This window comes from Oryzias melastigma, linkage group LG16 (genome assembly GCF_002922805.2).
Source record: "Oryzias melastigma strain HK-1 linkage group LG16, ASM292280v2, whole genome shotgun sequence".
NCBI classification, from domain to species: Eukaryota; Metazoa; Chordata; class Actinopteri; order Beloniformes; family Adrianichthyidae; genus Oryzias; species Oryzias melastigma.
This window is the reverse complement of record NC_050527.1, coordinates 26,566,513-26,583,557: the sequence shown is the minus strand read 5'-3', so window position 1 is coordinate 26,583,557 and position 17,045 is coordinate 26,566,513. Positions and strand designations below refer to the sequence as shown.

The 17,045-nt window shown below is 39.9% G+C and overlaps 1 protein-coding gene and 1 long non-coding RNA gene across 5 annotated transcripts in view; one reads left to right on the top strand and one right to left on the bottom strand.

Moving 5' to 3' along the window:
• rab5ab (RAB5A, member RAS oncogene family, b) overlaps positions 1–2,951 on the top strand; it is an 11,087-nt gene extending 8,136 nt beyond the window's left edge. The window contains exon 6 of the mRNA XM_024258301.2: positions 1,652–2,951. Within this exon, the coding sequence (XP_024114069.1) occupies positions 1,652–1,767 (116 nt within the window). The 3' untranslated portion in view covers positions 1,768–2,951. The remainder of the gene's footprint in view (positions 1–1,651) is intronic.
• Positions 2,952–4,559: 1,608 nt separating this feature from the next.
• LOC118599850 overlaps positions 4,560–17,045 on the bottom strand; it is a 17,889-nt gene continuing 5,403 nt past the window's right edge. For 2 of the 4 annotated variants that reach the window (XR_004949366.1, XR_004949363.1), the window contains one exon: positions 4,560–4,927. This is a non-coding gene — a long non-coding RNA (uncharacterized LOC118599850). Of the gene's footprint in view, positions 4,928–12,825; positions 13,106–17,045 lie in introns of those variants that run through there. The other 2 variants (XR_004949365.1, XR_004949364.1) reach the window with 2 other exon arrangements.

Genomic DNA, 17,045 nt, shown 5'->3' with positions numbered 1-17,045 from the left:
TCCTCTCTTCTCCTCCTCCCTTCTCCTCCTCTCTTCTCCTCCTCTCTTCTCCTCCTCCCTTCTCCTCCTCACGTCTCCTCCTCACGTCTCCTCCTCACTTCTCCTCCTCTCTCCCAGCTCTGTCAGCATGTGTGCTCCAATGTCAGTTTCATCCCTCCATAATGTCACAGCTCTGAATTCCAGAGTTCTCAGGATTCATGAAAGGTTAATAAACTATCGTCTTAATTTTAGTTAGAATGTCGATTAAAACACTTGAAGTTTAAAGTTAATGATGGTTAAGATGTGTGCTCTACATCCAGTTTATCAATGGTCCGATTAGTCGACTAAAAACAGAAACCCTGTGATTGTTAAAATAATCGTTTGTGTCATGAATAAATAGATCCCTTTCATTTTGCTAAATCTGTAAAAATGTTGTCTTGCGTTTAACTGTTTCTTATTCTGGTGGAGATGAGAATCCCTAATTCCAGGTCTGCAGTCGACAACATTTGGAAATGGAGCAAAAACAACAACAACAAAAATTCAGCTTTAAGTGTAAAATATTGAATTTCACCTAAAAACAAACACAGTTCCATTTCCAAGAGGATAAATCCCATGTTTGCATGAGCAGCTGATGCAGGAATCCATCAGACACATTCACTCCTAACGTCACACAGAAGAGTCACACTTTTACCACTTTATGAACCTGAAACGCGCCTGAAAAGGCTGAACGTGATCATGACGAACCTCTAAGACGTTCAGGAGATTTTATTGACTCTGATGCTGCGTCTGTTTTAAAATGACTGGTTATGTTTGACGAGGAGGCGGAGTTCTCACCTTAAAGGGTGACTGCACTTGGTGCAGTTTTTATATATAAAAACAAGTTTTTAAAATCCACAACAAAATTTAGTGTCTTTTGTTGAACTGCAACTTTTCTTCTCATGTGTTAAACATGTTAAAACCAAAATTGCTGTGAAACTTTATAATGAAGAAATAAGTTTTTGACTCTTAGAAAATCTCTAGCTTCTTTTTATTTTTTTTATTTTTTTTTATCTTTGTCCTTATTTATGGTTTTTCTTTTATTATTATTTTCCATCTCTGCTCACATCCCTCGTGTGTCTGTTGTTTGGTCGTGTCTATAATCCTATTGTCTTGAAATTGTTAAGATTTAAAAAAAAAAACACCTACTAGCCATGCTAAAGCTAACACGATATCGACCGACTGTTAGTCAAAAATGGGCGGGGCTTTTATACTTTAGCATGATGATGTGAAACTTCTGGATTAAACTAGTTTATTTTATCAACAGCCTTTTTTAGGCCCCATTTATAGACGTCAGCCGCCAAAAAAAGTTGGTTTACTGTCGTGTTACTCTTTAAGGAGACAGTTCCAGTCTTCTGGTTTATTTGAAGGTTTCCTTTAAATAACATAGATCGACTTTTTCTGTTCCGTCAACATGAAGCACTAATTTTAGCTGAATAATTAGAGCGATGGCGCTCGGGGAAGAATGTGTTAGAAATGCAGAACTTCCAGATTCCTGATCCAGATGTCTGAAAGGGTTCTTTGTGAGGAACCAAAATCAGGCTATGGTCTCAGGAAAAGCTCATTCCTGACAGATTTTGGACGGTTCTCCTCCTTCACACATTCTGATGGAAATCCTGCTTCTCTGTTCCTGCAGCAAAGAAGCTTCCCAAGAACGAGCCGGCAGCCGCCGGAGCCAGCGGCGCCCGGAACCGGGGGGTGGACCTGACAGAGACGGCTCAGCCCGCCAGCCGCCCCTGCTGCAGTAACTAGCCCGGCTCCGCCTCCTCCTCCTCACCTGCACACGCACCCTCTCCACTCCCGCCTCTCAGCCGAACAACACGGGGACGTGGGGGTCCCGGCCTCCTGCCTCAGACCCGATCTTCATCCTCACTCCCCGGGATAGCGAAAGACTCTGTATAGCTTCATTTCTAATACTTTTTGTTTTGTTCTTTTTTTTAAAACTTTTTTTAAGAAGTGTATATCAGTATAATGGATGCATGTATCACTACACCGCCTGAAGAGAAGCGACTTTCTGTGGTTGGAAGACGAACCTGTTGGGGGACGAGCGTGAACTCTGAGCGTCCGGACCCAGGGGGAGCGGCCGTCGCCTGCAGCAGTTCGGGGCTCAAACGTTCGTTCACAGGGAGACCAAAACCAAACGAGACGGGAAAGGATTTCTGCTCCAGAAAACCCCAAAGTCTGAAACAAAGTGGAGAAATCTGCAAATGTTTGCCAAGTTAGTGAACAGGAAGTGAGAAGGCAGTCCAGCGTCGTCCTCATCCTCGTTAGAGCATCACTGTCTGTTAACGAGCTCATGTTCCATTGGGCCAGAACTGTGTGGGCGGGCCGGGTCGTAAAGGGTGGAGGCTGATAGAGCAGATAATTGGATTACTACTCTTCGTCACATTTATGTGGAAACAATATATATACTCTAATGTTGTTATAATAGAGTGCAATCTTGTCTTTTCTTTGAGCTCGCGGGCTCTCCAGGAAATGTATCCAGAGATTCCGAACAATTGTACAGTTCAGTCTTTTTTTTTCCTCTTTTTTTATGTCTTCATGCTAAACCTTCGTCACTTTCTGCTCAAATATCCACCAGTGGTGATCTTTTAGGTATGTGTAGTGTTATTAACCGACCCCCCCTGGCGTCTCGTCACTTGGGTTTCCCCCACAAAGCTCCGTGGGCGTTTCTGGAGAGGAACTTCTACTGCGTCACAGTGTTGATCACCGTTTAATTCTCCACAACTGCCCTTGGATTTTCTATGACGGACTGTACTGGACTCGTTAACCTATACGCAGGTAGCACCATTAACCCGACCGCAGGTCTCTTCCAGCTCAATGAATTCTAATGATGTAAAGCAGCATTACTAGTGATGGGCTGATCGTTTTTGACTGTCTGAAAACACCTTCATAAATCCAATAAAGAGCTCTGTTAAAGGCTTTTGGGACCGGAGCCTGTGGGTCCCATCGTTCTTCATGAGGTCTGTGATGAACTTCAACAAAGTAAATACGTCGTCTGTCGCCAAAAACACTTTAATTCCGTCCTGAACCTCACTTTCACTTTATTATAACCACATTTGTTCGGATTTGAACCCACAGCCCTGAAAGGGAAAGCTCTGACCACCACAGTGCTGGCTGGGACTTCTGTTGCTGTCACGCATCCAGGTGTGGGAAATTTGTGCTCCGCATTTGGCCCCTCCCCTGTGGGAGTGGTGAGCTGCAGACACAGCCGCACTCAGGAACCATTTGGTGGTTTAACACCCCCGATCCAAGCCCTTAATGCTGAGAGTCAAACAGGGAGGCAACGGAACCCATTTTTAGTCATCCTGGAATTGAACTCACGATCAGGGTGGACACTCCACCACAAGGCCACCGAAGCTCATTCAAGTTAAAAACAAAAAGTTTTTCTTATTTCACAAAAAAAACATTTGTTCACTCCTGAATCCTCAAACTCAAAAAGTCGGGGACCTTTGGTCAAGAGGTTTTACCTCCCATCAATGAAGGGGTTCAAATGAAAAGATCTGGATTTAATGGATGAGGGTTCAACCCCCCAACACACACACACACGCAAAAAACATGAAATAAATGTGAAGCAAACCTGACTGACAATTGCAACTTTACATTTTTTGCAAATTTGAGAAAAAGGTTGTATGTTTACAAGATTGAAGTCATGAATTTACAAGATTTAAAGTTGTAAATTTACGAGAAAAAATTTAAATTTACAAGATTTATAGTAAAAAAATAAGAGATTTAAAAGTGTAAATTTATTAAATTTAAAGTTGTAAATTTATTATGAAATTTAAAAGTGTAAATTTATGAGATTTAAAGTCTTATTTACGTGATCAAGACCATTTTCGTCCGTTAGAAACTTTGTGTAAACTGCAGTGACACCCTGCTGCCAGTAGGAGGTGCTGCTGGACCAACATTACATTCACAAACGCTGGCTTTAGAGCTTTTACTAAATAAACTTCAGTTTATATCATCAGATTGTTTTAAACATGAGGTCACAACAGTTCCACACAGGAGGAAACCTCAGAAACACTTTTTAAGATAAAATGATGCAACAACACAAAGTTTAAAGACTCACTCTGATGAACGTGGTGTTTCTAACATGTTCTTCATACATTTTTAGATGATAGAGGACACAGAGATAAAATTAAGCTTAAAACTACATTTCTGAGTATTTCCTCCTTTCCTCCAATGAAAAGACTGCTGGGAATAATTTAAAAATAGATCAAAAAATGATCGGAGCGGGACTTTAAGGTTAGAGAATATTTAAAATATGCAGCACAGCAACCAAAAAGAAGACATGTAAAGCTCCAGGTCCACCAGGTGGCTCCATTACACTCCAGAAACTGTTGGACAATTTAGCCAAACCCTTTCTCAGCATTTCCACTTTCTGCCTTTTCTTCTGTCATTCAGAGCCTGAACATCCTGTTGGAGGGTGAACTTATATAAGTCAGAATTGATTGAACTTTCTGAAATAAGAGGAGTTTTTCAGCTGAAGATCAGTCTGAAGGAAGTTTGACAAAAGGAAATGTTGATGATTCTTTCAGCTGGACTGTCAGAGGATCATCTGTGGTTTATTCATCTTTTTAAGTGAGTCGCTGCTCAAAAATTATTCGAAGGAATCATTTGGAGGCAGAAGTTTTAAACCCGTCTGGTGTAATGAGGCCTTCAGATTCGGGTCAGAAGACACATTTTTACCCATCAGATCATTTTTACAAACAAACTAAAAACATGAAGAAGCCAAGTAAAAATCTCGAAATACACAAATTGTGTGACTGCTCACTTTGTAATGTCTCTTCTCCCGTCATTGAACTCTGTGAGAACTTGACTGAGCAGAGATCGTGTCCTCAGGCTCAAACAGGAGAACCACAGATCCCGACGCAGTCCTGAAGAGGTCGTCCCGTTTCTGCTCCGGATCCACCTTAAAAACAAAAATCAAGAACTAATTCTAGAAAGCAGAATATTGTTCTATACTGAAAGCCGTACACAGCACCAAGATGTGAAGAACAACATCTACTAGAGACTGAAACACAACTGTCTCCCCACTGTCAGTCAGGGAGCAGTTTAGGACACTTTTACTAACAACTTATGCTTGGAATAAGATGTGGATGTCACATCCAGAAGTCTGTTGGACTGAAACTTAAACTGACAGAAGAAAACAAAGAACACAATCTAAACATGATAAAACAAGAAGCTGAAGGTCCTGGAACTTGGTCTTCAGTGGACGGACAGACGATTAGCTAAAACAGAAACAGCCAAGGATGATTGGAAACTCAAGAAACTAAAACTTTAACTCAAATAAAATAAGACAAATTAATCCCCAGACTGTACCTTTATTTATCCAGATAGAGATGATTAAAAACAAGTTTCTATTTACTCATAAACAACAATACATACATAAGAATGACAGAACAGCTGGAAATACAGTAGCAGCACAGATTCTGTAACAGGAACAAGTATGACCTGGTGAGGTCTGTCTGAACAAGACATAGAGGTTTCAAACTTAAGTTTCAACGGGATTTGAAATGTGTTCCAGTTATTTACAGCCAAAAACGGTGGGAATAGTGAGTTTGATAAATTCACTAGATCTAAGTCAAATCCAAATTCTTCCCCTACAGCCTCTCCCTCCCCCTCCAACTGTACGGCCTTTAACAAGTGTGACTACAAAGTCATGAAAGTCTGGAGAAGTTCTTGTGGATGCAGTGATGTCTGTCAGGACTGAAGGATTTAACACCAGCTGTAGGTAACATCAATCCCTCTGGAGGATTTCAGTTTGCACCGTCAGCCGTGGAGTTCCACAGGGATCTGTACTAGGACTAAACTTCTTTGGTTTTTTTTTTTTTGAGGCCCAATACAAGTCTTATTATTTAGTAGGGATGCCAGAATTCCCCGTTTAAACCCAACTGGATCATTGAAGCGGAACTGTTGCACGCATTTGCATATGTTTATGTTAAGTGTTGTGCTAAATTTAAAATAATTTATACTGTTTTGCCAAATTACACAGAGTTTAGTAAAGGAAAAATTAAATATTTAAGATATTTATCTAATAAATTGTTGCTCACTTGTTTGCAAAAAAAAAAAGATTTTTCTGAATTTTTAGTTGTTTTTTTGTAACACACAAAACCCCCAAAAATAGATTGTTTGCATGAAATTGTGAGGAAAGTGAATCATCATATTTAACATCATTATGTCGAGGAGCTGGGACCGCTCCTCTTCACGCCTGTTCCTGGGGAGGGATTCTGATGCCACTCACAGGAACCCTAAATGTTTTCTGGACTTTTCTTGTTTTGTTCTTCCATGCCCCCTCCTCCTAGGTCTTTGGGCATCTGGGATCAGCCCCTTTGGGGAGGGGTACTGTAAGGGTTCTGTGGTTTTGTTTGGTCAAGTTTCCCTTCCAGTCTCACCAGCTCCAGGTTGATCATGATTCACAGCTGTTGTCATTTCAGTTAATTGCTTTCGGCCTGTTTAAGTTTCTGCTTTTCAGTTCATTCTTGTCAGGTCTTCTGCTCTGTTCAGTCACCATTTTTGTCATGTTTTGGTTACTTTATTAAATGTGTTAAGTTCTTGTCACCAAGCCTGGCCTCCTGCATTTGGTTCCTCCACCATTTCCTGACACTGTGACTCTACCATACACTGAAAAAAATGAAACATTAGAACAATTAAAAGCTCTGCAATTTGTTTTTAAGAAGTTAAATTTGTAAGTTGAGTAAACCATCAACTCAACCTTTTAAGTTGATAAAAACTAATCATTTTAAATTGAATAAATTACAGAACTTTTGTTAATTGAGACAACATTTCACTTCAGTGTAGTTACAGGGGACGCTGGAGCCTTTAGAGCCAAGGTGGGAAAACTGGGCAATTCCCAATCCATCATCGGAAAACACAGAAAAACACTTTCATTAGCTCCTGAGGGACATTTCAGAGTTACCCATCAACCCATGCAGCATGTCTTTGGACTGTGGGAGGAAACCAAACAATGAGAACACGCAAACTCCACACAGAAAGGACCCAGCTGAGGTCAAAACCAGGGCCAGCGAAAAACATCTCAGAATTTTAGAAAGAAGTTTGAAGTGACAAAAACACGACTTCAAACATATTTAGATGCACTTATGAGGTTTTTTTTTTAGCACATTATTTGGTTTTATGCTCTTGTGGAACATGGAGACACATTCACCCACTAAAGATTTTATTTTAAAATTATAAGGCTTTGTGAAGCTGAAACACGTTGATCTCACTGAAGCTCAGCTCTTCTCAGATCAGTTCAGTCTGAATGTCTAAGTTCTCCAAATATCTTAAAGTGAGTTTAGTGAAGTAAAGTCCTGATGTGAGGACCTAATGTGTGGTTTGAAGTCACTCATTCTTTCCTCTGTTTTCATGTAAACTGGTAACGAGGTCGTCTCTGCATTCATTTCTATTAAACTGCATTCATTAATCATGACTTGATGTTTTTTTTTTTTTTTTTTTTTTTTTTTATGGGCATAATAACTGAAAAAATAAAAAGCAAAATATAGTAAACATTTCTGCTATTTTTTTTTTTATTAAAGTGGTTTATTCAAAGGAAACTGGATGCTTACGTCTTCCAGCTTTTCGGACAAAGTCTCGCTCTTCCAGACGTTTACCACAACAGTCTGCATCCACACCACTTTCTGGAGAAAAGTCCAACTGCTGGCTGACACGGCCGCTCAGCTGATTGGAGGAAAACTGCTCTCTGATTGCAGGTTCTGATTGTGGAAGACTGTTTTTTTAACCTCCTCTGAAGAGCTGCGTCCTTTAAATCCCACTTACAGATATAAATCTGGGGGCTTATGGACTGATGGATTTTTGATTGGCAGACATCCACCTCTCAGCTCGTGCAGCAGACCCCCATTTTATTTATCAAGTCAAAACTGGGGAGTGCATCCCAGGGGCCCGTTTCAAGAAGCAGGTTTTGTTGGAACTCTGAGTTCGTGAACTCCAAATTCGGCAAAACTCTGAGTTTTCGGTTCCAGAAAGAGGGATAACTCAAACCCGGGAAAGTGGGCGAAACCAAGCCCGTTCCAAGAAGCGGGTTAGGATGAACTCAGAATCAATCACTATGGTAACTGAGTCTGTGAACGAAACCTGGTCGGTAGCAGGTTTTCTTCAGGAAACTTAGAGTTCTCTGAAGTCTCCGCCCCTTTTTAAAGTGAACGATGTTCAAATATGAGTTCCTCATGAACATTTAGAGAACATTCATGTTAGAGACGTCACGTTTTCACCACGTAGAAACGAAAATGACACGTTCATTCATAGAGGATCATGTAGAGAGGAGGCTGATTAATCCAGAGGAAATGTTATTTACGTCGGTAGAGGATTTGGAGGACACGAGTCGACTGACTGGAGTTTCCCAATTCATTTGTATTTTAGCGATATTATAAATAGTGAGTTTTTCCAGGGACTCGTTATTAAAAAAATACAGTTTTCTTTTCCTTATTTTAAACCCTTAACAATAGGAATTAAGGAATGTCAGGCACCGGAGAAGGATGTGGACTTATCCACCGTCCAGGACATGCGTCAGACATTAGCTCAATTGATAGCAACACTGCCTCCCACTGCATAGGTAACGAGTTTGACTCCCGACTTCGGAAAGTTATTTTTACATTTAAAAAAATTCGGCGAATATTTTTTAAGTCTTGAGAATTAAAATTAAATAAATCCTTTTTTAACATATGCCAGGCAGCTACAGTTTCTTTTTAGCGTGCAGTGATATCTGTGTGTGTGGGTGGGGGGTTACGATCACGGAGATTACTTATTAGATTGGTAACAGATCAAAAACCACTCCTTACTCAACAAGAGACAAAATAACCTTCCTGACATTATTTATTCATTATTAGAAATGATTCAAATAACTGCAGATATTTTCTCTCTGTTCTACCGCTGCAGCTGTGTTGCTTTTCTTGATGAAAATGTTCTCCTATAGTCGCATATGCTTGAAGGAACTTATCAATTTCCCTCGCCGGAAGTACGTAACTCAGCTGTTTGTTCCCGTTGCCATGGTGAATCGTGCTGTCTTTGCTCCATTGATCAGGGCTTTTTATGGTCGCGACGCTCACACCTGATTCTGGTTCTGACAACTTCAAGTTGATTGAATCAAACATTTTCAGCTGTTCTGGAACCGAAAACCCTGAGTTTGGGAATTTTGAGTCCAGTGACTCTAAGTTCAGGTTCGAACTCTAAATTTGTTGAACCTGCTTCTTGAAACGGGCCCCAGGAGTGTTCCCTAAGAACACAAATATCCTCATGTGGTTCTGAAAGATGGAATTACAATTCTTTGATCAGAAATGAACAGTGAAACTAATAAAGTTGCATTACCTGCGATAATGCTAGTGTGAATGTTTTTTGCTGAAAGTAGTTGCTGAAGATGCTGAAGCTTTTGGCTGGAAATGCAAAAACTATTTGCAAAATATCACATTCGCTAAAAGACTGGACATTTCGTTAAAGAACTATGAAGGAGCGCTGAAGTTGTCCTCAATTTCTGAAAATCTTGTAAAATTGCTTAAAAATCCCTAATACATGCCAATGTTGCAAAACCATGTGGTGAGTTGCTTGAATATTAGCCAAACTCTAAATCAACCTCAAAAGAAATCTTAGTACATGCCAAATTAGCCAACAAAGCTTGCTCATTATTGCTAGCCAAAAAGTTGGTCTATTGCTACATAAGAAGCTAAACTCTAAATTAGTATAAAAAACCTCAGATGACAAATTAGCAAAAAACAACAACGTTAGCTTCATGCTAAAATAGAAGCTAAATTCTAAGTTAGCAAAAAAACCTCAGTAGATAAAAAAAAGCCAAAAATGTTAGCATTTTGCTCAAATAGAACCTAATCTCTAAATTAGCCTATAAAAACCCCAGTAGATAACAAATGAGCAAAAACGCATGTTGCTAAAATAGAAGCTAAATTCTAAGTTAGCCTAGAAACCTCAGTAGATAAAAAAAATTAACAAAAATGTTTGAATTTTGCTAAAATAGAAGCTAAACTCTAAATTAGCATAACAAACTTCAGTAGTTAACCAATTACCCCAAAACACTAGCATGTTGCTAGCATACAAGCAAACTCTAAGTTAGCCTGAAAAAACTTCAGTAGATAACAAATCAGCCAAAAATGCTAGCATGTTGCTAGCATAGAAGCTTAACTCTAAACTAGCGTAAAAAACCTCAGTAGATAACAAATTAGCCAAAAACATTAGCATTTTGATAAAATATTAGGTAAACACTATTTTTTTAATTACTATAAAAAAAATTCAAAACATAATCCATGAATATATTTAAAGGCTTGTTGCTAATCTACCTTAAATGTTGAAATCTGAAGACTTTCTCATTCATTTCCATATTTTGCTCATTATAGTACATAAAACTATAAAGTTTATAAATACCAAAAATACAAGCAGTAATGTCCTGTACGAGCTGGATGTTTTGATACCAACATTACTGAAGTCTCTGATTGAGTTTTTATGTTCAGAAACACGCACAGAGAGGAGCAGGAGGATCACTACAGTTTGAATAAACTCTGGATTTGATTCATCTGTAAAAACTGAATTTCAGCTGGACTCCGTGTTCGTTCATCACGGCTAAACCCCAGAGATGACAGATCCAAACGTGGCCGTGGACCTCCTGGCCGAGCCGCTGCGGTGGAAAACGCTCAGAGGGAATTTGGAATGACAGAAACTGAAAACAAGACTCATTTGTAGAGTAAACTATTCCGTCAACGGGGCCATAAATAGTGTCAACGCAGAGCTTTTAAAACACCAAACACGGCGTTTGCGGCTTCATTCCGGCGGCGGTTTCTTATTTGGAAAGCAGTGAGAGGGATTTTCTACCAAACTGAAGCTAATCAATGCACACGTTCACCTCTGATGGATTTCTTCTGCGGTTTGTCAGCAGTCAAAACCATTAAGCTTCTTTCAAAAAAAAGTTTTGCTTTTATGGAGTTCAATAAAGGTGAGGTAAATCAGCCACAAAGAAACACGATGTGTCCGAAGGATTTAGAGCTCTTTAAACGTACAGATTTCTGGCTGATTTTTCCCTCCATAAATCTGCAAAGAACGTGTTGTTCACATCCTCTTATGAATGGTTCTTTTATTTTGGCGAGACCTCCGTTTGGACGTTCTGAGCAGCTCGGGTTCATCAGGAACTTCCTCCAACTCTGCCGGGATCCGTCATGTGAAAAAGGTTTCCTGTGTTTTTATGTGAGCGGCTGTCAGACTGATGCAACTGCAGCTGATGAAGACGAACAATCGAAGCTACGCGCCCTTTTCAGAGGAATGTCGAGAAAAGACCATCAGTCTGGTGGTGGTGAACGTCCCAAAAATGTCTGGGAATGTTTCTGTAACTCCCAAAGAGCAGAAATTATAATCTGCCTCTGTGGACTTCTGGTGACTTGAAATCAAACATTATAAACTCAGTTTGCATGCGTAAGTTTCACAAATGAGTAATATCTAGAAAAGTCCACCATTAGGTTCTCATATGGACACTCAGGCTGCGTCTCACCAATAATTTTTCAGAATCTATTCGAATCACCAGAACCTGGATCGATTCAATTCTGATTTTTTTTTTCAAATTCTTACTATCCACTCAATTTAATTTGATTCAATTAAGTTTACACATTTAGACACATATGTTTAGAAATATATTGATAATCTACTATATGTCTTGAATATATTTATATTAATCTGATACAGTTCATATTAGTGAAATAATGATATTGTTGATAGCATACAGTGTTACATGGATTCTCCAACAGAGAAGCTCCTGGAGGATGTTTCAGTTTGGCCACTAGGTGGCGATCGTGCTATAGCATTACACCTTATTCCAGAAGAAGAAGAAAGTATGAGGAAAAAAACCTGTTTTGGACCATAAATGGTTACTTTGAAAATATTTCCTTAAAAAAAGTTTGAAAAATTCATATAAATATGTTCAGGTCGACCGAGCATTAGCATTAGCCGTCCTATGAGAAATCCCATTATACGTTAGGATCAAGCTAGCAGAATTGATCTCTACTTTTATGGATCAATTATCGATCTATTAAGCTTAGATTGATTCAGATCGATTAATCAGATTTATCAACCCAGCCCGAATGGACACATCTCCTAAATCGTGTCTTTTTTGACAGTTACATCTATAAATAAGCATTATACATTCAATAGAGATCAATTCCCGTACTATTGCGCATCACTGTTTAGAACTCTAGAGGATGATTTTCCCATCATTCCTTGCGCGTCATAAACAAGCTGCTGTTTTATCAAGAAGGGTAATAAAATATAATAATTTAGAAGGTGCATTGATGGTAGTTTTGTGTCAAACTTTCAATAATGCAAAAGAGGACAGTTTTTGTAAAGATGAATAAAACAAAGTCCGTAATGACAATACAGCGAGGCTCGCTAGCTCAATACAGTGAAGCTTGCTATAATAGAGCTTGATAGCGTGCTACGCGCTCACTGGGAGGCTGGCTAGCAATAGCGAGCCGACCCACTGAGCGCCCACTCAAGACAATCCGGGCAAAAACAGGCGTGGCCATCACAGAAACAGCAGAATACCCCAAACGGGGCCACAATTTCTTCCCACTTTGGGAAGTAGGGCCCACCAAATGGGCCTCACTTGCTGGTTGGGAGGGACACAAAAAGGCTGTAATATAAGTTTTTCTGCAGAATCTCTATTCTTTGGGCTAATTTAGGATTTTTCATGATCATGTTTTATTGGATATTGTTTTCAGCTTCTAGTCCGAGTCAAATCCTGGTTAATAACTCCCACCTCACTCTCTACATGATCAATGGCTTCTTAACGTTTCCTTTTCCTGATTCTTGTTTTGTTTGATAAATTTTCTGTCTCTCTTTTTAATTTTTTGGTCCCTTTTTGTTTTTTTATTAAATAAATTGGGTTCATTATCTGTCACCGTGTTTCCAGACGTGCATGTCTCACCAGAATCATGATGATGTTCAACCGATGGCTCATGAACTTGTCTGCATTTGGTGCTCAGCTCCATGTGAGGGCAGCAGAGCCCCACCTCAGTCCCACCTCAGTCCCACCAAGTCTCCAGAGAAGAATCCCGGCTGAGACGTTCCTCCATAAACAAGCTCCTGCTGCCTGCAAAGTGCATTTGACTAAAAGCAAATCAATTTGACGATACGTTTAAAATGGGAATAATTAGTAGAATCACATCAGAAGTGCCAGTGATGCATGCATTATTGTGTGTTGCAAAGGAAAAAACATGTAAATCAGTCCGTTCCTCTGGGAAATCACCACATTACTCACTGACCGTGTTTCAATGAGCAATAAAGCAATATTTACAAAAAATAAGGAAAAAATAATATACAATAAAAACAAGAGCAAATTGTGCAAATTGTACATGTGCAGAATATAATAAAGGGAGTGTGCAAATTGAGGCAGTAGTGAGAGAGTCATGTAAAAAGTCCGTTTGTGGGTTATCTGTTACAGAGCGATGAAGAGTTATACAGTCTTATTGCATGTGGCAGAAATGATTTCTTGTAGCGGTCCCTGGAACAGCGGAGTTGTCTGAGTCTTTTGGAGAAGGCGCTCTGTTGTTTGTCCAGGACTGGGTGGAGAGGATGGTCTGGGTTATCCATGATGGATAGGAGCTTGTTGAGGGTCCTCCTCTCCACCACAGCTTCAAAGGTGTCCTGCTTGCAGCCGATGATGGAGCCAGCCTTCCTTATTAGTTTGTTCAGCCTGTTGGTGTCCCCTGCAGTGATGCTGCCCCCCCAGCAGACCACAGAGAAGAACAGAGTGCTGGCTACCACAGACTGGTAGAAGATCTCCAGCATTTTGCTGCACACATTGAAGGACCTCAGCTTCCTTAGGAAATAAAGTCTGCTGCAGGTCTTCTTGTAGACAGCCGTGCTGTTGGTCGTCCAGCTCAGCTTGCTGTCGATGGTCACACCCAGGTACTTGTACTCCTCCACTGTCTTAACGTCCTCACCCAGGATGCTAAGGGGCTGCGCTGCAGTACTCTTCTTTCTGAAGTCGATTATTGTGTGTTGCAAAGGAAAAAAAACATGTAAATCAGTCCGTTCCTCTGGGAAATCACCACATTACTCACTGACCGTGTTTCAATGAGCAATAACACTTTGTGTTGTCGTCCAGCAGCTTTGATGCACCTAATCGCCGCTGGGACTGCTGAGGCCACGCCCATCACTGGGCTTCTCTTTAGTGCTAGGACACCAGCCTCAGTCTAGGGCAGGGGTCAAAGTCAAGGCCCAGGGGCCGGATCCGGCCCTCTGGTAATTCTATCCGGCCCTCCAGATCATTGTATTTTATTGTTATTAATGGCAGCATCTGCTCAGAGCCTCATGACTGCGGCGGGGGGTGGGGGTGCTCAGCTGCAGTTTCCTGAACTGAGATTATTTAGTGTTAAATGTTTGAGCAAGAAAAAACTTTAACTCTGTTTTTATCTGTAATTGAATTATTATTGGATCCTTTGTCCAGATTTTTATTGAACTTTATTCAGAATGCTCAGAACTGAACTCAGTTTATCGGTGTTTTACTAAATTATAAATTGGGTTTTGGTGAATTTTAATCCAAATTCAATCTTAATTTAATTATAAATAGTTGAACACTAGAAAAAGACAAAACAAGCTGGTGGGTTTTCCCTCATTTCCACAGATTCAGAGATACGCCGTGCAGCTCACACTTCAAAATGCAAAGTCAGCTCGTCTATTTTTTCCTTTGGAATTTCTGCCGGCAGCTCGCGGAAAAGTTTGGCAAAGATTTCAAAGAAAGTCAAAGTGTGACTGAATATATAAAAAACAGAGAAGAGTTGGTTTTAAAACCTACACTTTCATCTGAGCACGCCTGAAATTTTCACAAGTCCCTTTTAGTCAAGTCAAATTGTAATTTGAAGGGGGGGGGGTCATGTCAAGAGTGGTTAAAAACTTAAAAACTTATCCTGTTCATTTGCAAAGAAAGGTTCCACATTGCACATTTTCTTTTGTTACACTCCGTCAAACTTCTTTTAGCGCTCAAGCTAATCAAGAGAATCGGGTTGATTTTCAAAATAAAAGATTTCAGTCTCATAAAACAAAAAAATAAAAAATTAAATAAATTAAAAAGTGGATAATTTATTCGTTCTTCCTGGCGGCAAGATATCCACGGACTGGCACCGGTGGTTGGGGACCACTGTCTTAAATAAAATGAAAACCCAATTGTCCAAACGACTTTTTAATAAGATTACAGAATGAGCGATGAAGAAAATGAAAAAGCTGTCCAGAGAATTGCTTTTTCTTTGTATTTAAGAGACAAGTAATGCAATAACATTTTGAAAATAAAAAAGAATTTCCACTACTGACTTTTATTTTAAATTATGAGTCACAAACGCTTCCATAATTTAGAGCCAGCAATGAACCAATGAAACGGGATTTAGGATGGTGGGAGGAGCCAGAGAAAGCCCATGCAAGCATGAGGAGAGCATGAAACTCCTGTAATCATGTAAACTCACGATTTATGTGCAGTTTGGTTCATTTTAATTTTTCTACTCTCTGATGCAATCTAATATAACAGATTACATTTTTTTAAAAAGTGGGAAACTTAGAAATCGATTCAATAAAAAATGCATTTCTAAAACTACAACATTTTAAAATTGTTGCATGTTTTTGGTTAAATGCATTAACTGCAGCTTTGCACCACATCTGGTAGAAATCAGAGGCTGTGAGAAATCCTTCTTTCTAAAGGTCTGAGTGAAGCTCTCCAGCAGCTGAACAGCCTGAAAACGCTCCCTAAGCCTCGGCAGAAGATACCATCACTTCCTGAGATGAGTTTCTTTCCTCTGCAGGATTCCTAAAGATCATATTTAAGAGATTGGGATCTTCCAGCCTCCTCCTCCTCACATGGTGGTAATTCTTCTCCACTGTATTTCTAGACGCTTAATTTATACTTCCCTCCATATGGTGCAAATGAAAAGTGCTAATGTCTCCTGCTCGGAGCTCCTCTGGTTTCTGGAGGTGGAATGGAGCTGATGGATGAGCCCGTCGCTGTCTTGGAGGTTCTGCTTTTACTGGATCCTCAAATTTACAACACGCCTCAAAGGTGTTCCTACACGAGAGTTTACGGCGCCGTGTTCTTCATCAGGGTCAAAGCCTCACATCCAGTCGACTGCAGCCATCCGACGGATAAACCGAGTGATCGGTAATGAATGTTCCTGTCATGAGGAGACTGATTACAGCCGGTCTGGACATCGGCACCAGAGGGAAGGTCAGTCATCTGACCTTTGACGACTGGTTGGATATGAGAAGCGGCGCTCCAAACAGGAAGTCTCATAGACCTCTATAGAGAAATAAACAGCTGTGAGTCTCTCTAGCGGTCAGAATTTGATCTTTTTTTGGCTCTTTCTCTTTTTTTCTGATATTTTTTCTGTAGTTGAACTGACCAATCAGATGTCTCAATTAAAGTGGGTGGAGCCTTATGGCCCCCCACGCTTAATATTGATAACATTTCATTGACAAATTTAGCAAAGCCTGCTTTCAAAGTGGTAGGGGCGTGGCCTTCCATCCAGCTCTCTCCTGATTGGTGAGAGTGGTTGTGACTTGGACCAATAACTGCTCACATTGTGTTGGGGTTTTTGTTGTGATGATACAGGAATTTTCTTGGAAAAGTTTTCTTTATTCTGGTTACAACAAAATGTGGCGTCAGCAGGAGCCAAAACTCTTCCAGATTAAGAAAAACAGCAAAAGGGAAGAGGAGGGCGGAGCCTTAACTTATACTTGGGATCTGAAGGATCCTATTAGCACACATGTCAAAGTCAAGGCCCGGGGGCCGGATCCGGCCCTCCAGATCATTTTATTTTATTGTTATTAATGACCCGATGTTATCTTGCGCTCATTTCTAACTTGTATCATTTTGACAAAATATATTTTAATGGAGAGTAAAATATTGAAAGTTATTTAAGGTTTAAGTTGATTTATTCTGGAATAATATTTCCTGTATTTTTTATTATTCATAATTATGTTTAAAAGTTACAGTTTTAAAAATTGTCATTCTGCTAATTTTTGGATTATTTTCATTTACTAAGATT